The following is a 1,687-nucleotide window of genomic DNA, read 5'->3' as shown; positions in this document are numbered from 1 at the left end:
AATTTTCTGAAGTTCTCCCGTCATCATAGTATTCATGGCTTTAGTCAATTGGTCTGTGCTTTCTCCCTCATCACGTTTGTATGAAGTTATTGTGTTCAGTAGATGCTGATGGTGGGACTCCATTTTTGCATTCAGGGTTATCAACTGAGCATCATGCAAGGAAGTGGTTTTTGTAACTTCCAGGGTAAGGTCTGTCACAATTTTATCCTGCCGTTTCAAGCAATCAAACAAATAATCCCAATTACCTTGTGCATGTGCAGTGAGCTGATAAATTTCTCTTCCAGGTGTGGGAAGATATCCAGGTAGCCCATGTTGTGACACGAAGGAAGGTGGTGTGGTTTCAGAAGATGTGCAGATTTGCATAGGGTCTGGATGGAACGGAGCAGTGACACCTGGAGGCATGGTGGCAAAGTGCACCTGAGCCCTTGGTTGGGGACTGCTGAACTGAGTGGGGTTAGCTTGGAAAGTGGGAACATGAGGTGGTAATCGTGGTTGTGGTGGCCATATTGGGGTTGCTATGTCGGGAGGGTCAATGACTACAGAAGCTGAGGGTGAACTAGGGGTAGTGGCCATTTTGGGGTGTATGTCAAAGTCAATAAATGACATGAATTGTAAGGCAAAAAATGAAAATCAGTGAATGTCTGGTATGTATGGTCAATGTGAAAAAAAAACAGAGCACAAAAACAATGAAACATCCATTACAACATCAACAAACATTAACAGAAAATCATTAATTCAAAAAAAAAGAATTGCGTTTCAAGATTCCCGTTCAGTTTCAAAATCTTTCAAGCAATCAGGGTCTCAAGTATTTCAAAATTCAAACTTCAAGTTTCAAATCTCAAAAAACGTCCCTGTTCGGGCGCCACTCATGTAACGGTGGCACACCCGCTGACAAAATTATTTGTCTTTTTTTTTTTTTTTTTTTGTTCGGGCGCCAGACAGTAAAAAACTGTCAAATTTAAATAGTTCCCAGATAGCTCTAAAAGCCACCAGTTACATATGAACAGAGAAAACAAAAACATCTACACAGGTAGGAAACCAGATAACTGCTCAAATTAATTTAATGAATGAAACTAAATGAAATGAAAAACAGAACAAGTTTGCATAGGTAAAAGAAACAACACAAAAAAAACAACTTTAAATAATAAAAAAAAACCTCTCAATTTCAAGTTGAAAAAGTTTGTTTTTCACAGTTCACAATGTTACACGACTATAGGGCTATTCCCATCGGAATAGAAAGCTCCAGTGTCGTCAGCGGAAACTGTGGACGTCTTTCCTTAGACCCAGTACAAACAGCACCTTTTTTAACAAGAAAACAAAACAATAAAATCAATAAATCAAACGTCATATCGATACACATACATATAACTTCAAAACTGATGTATATGAAAAGAAAAAAGGTTTTCAAACGTGAGAATGGATGCGTATGTTAATGTGTGTGCGTATGTATGAATGGTATAAATTTGTGCGTGAGAATGTGTGTGCGTATGCGATATCTAAAGGGTGTGAGAATGGAGAGCACAGGTGTGACAGAGTGTGGATGGCAAACGGGAAAATCACTGACCAGTTTGGTGCATATCACGGGTGCAACGTTGAGTGTTTTAAAACGAGAATGAGGAAGCGTTTTTGACGGGAACTCTCTCTCAATCCGCCATTGTGCCAGCACGCCTCGTCTCAGAACTGGAGC

At 39.7% G+C, this 1,687-nt stretch overlaps 1 protein-coding gene across 1 annotated transcript in view; it reads left to right on the top strand.

Moving 5' to 3' along the window:
• Positions 1 to 623: 623 nt before the first annotated feature.
• The window catches only part of mical3b (microtubule associated monooxygenase, calponin and LIM domain containing 3b), a gene marked incomplete at its 5' end in the record, with an annotated part of 18,453 nt that continues 17,389 nt past the window's right edge, over positions 624 to 1,687 (top strand). The window contains one exon of the mRNA XM_079816349.1: positions 624 to 644. Within this exon, the coding sequence (XP_079672475.1) occupies positions 624 to 644 (21 nt within the window). The remainder of the gene's footprint in view (positions 645 to 1,687) is intronic.

This window comes from Gobio gobio (genome assembly GCF_949357685.1).
Source record: "Gobio gobio genome assembly, chromosome: 5".
Classification (NCBI taxonomy): domain Eukaryota; kingdom Metazoa; phylum Chordata; class Actinopteri; order Cypriniformes; family Gobionidae; genus Gobio; species Gobio gobio.
Note: the sequence above shows the minus strand (reverse complement) of the source record. Positions and strands in the feature narration are given on the sequence as shown.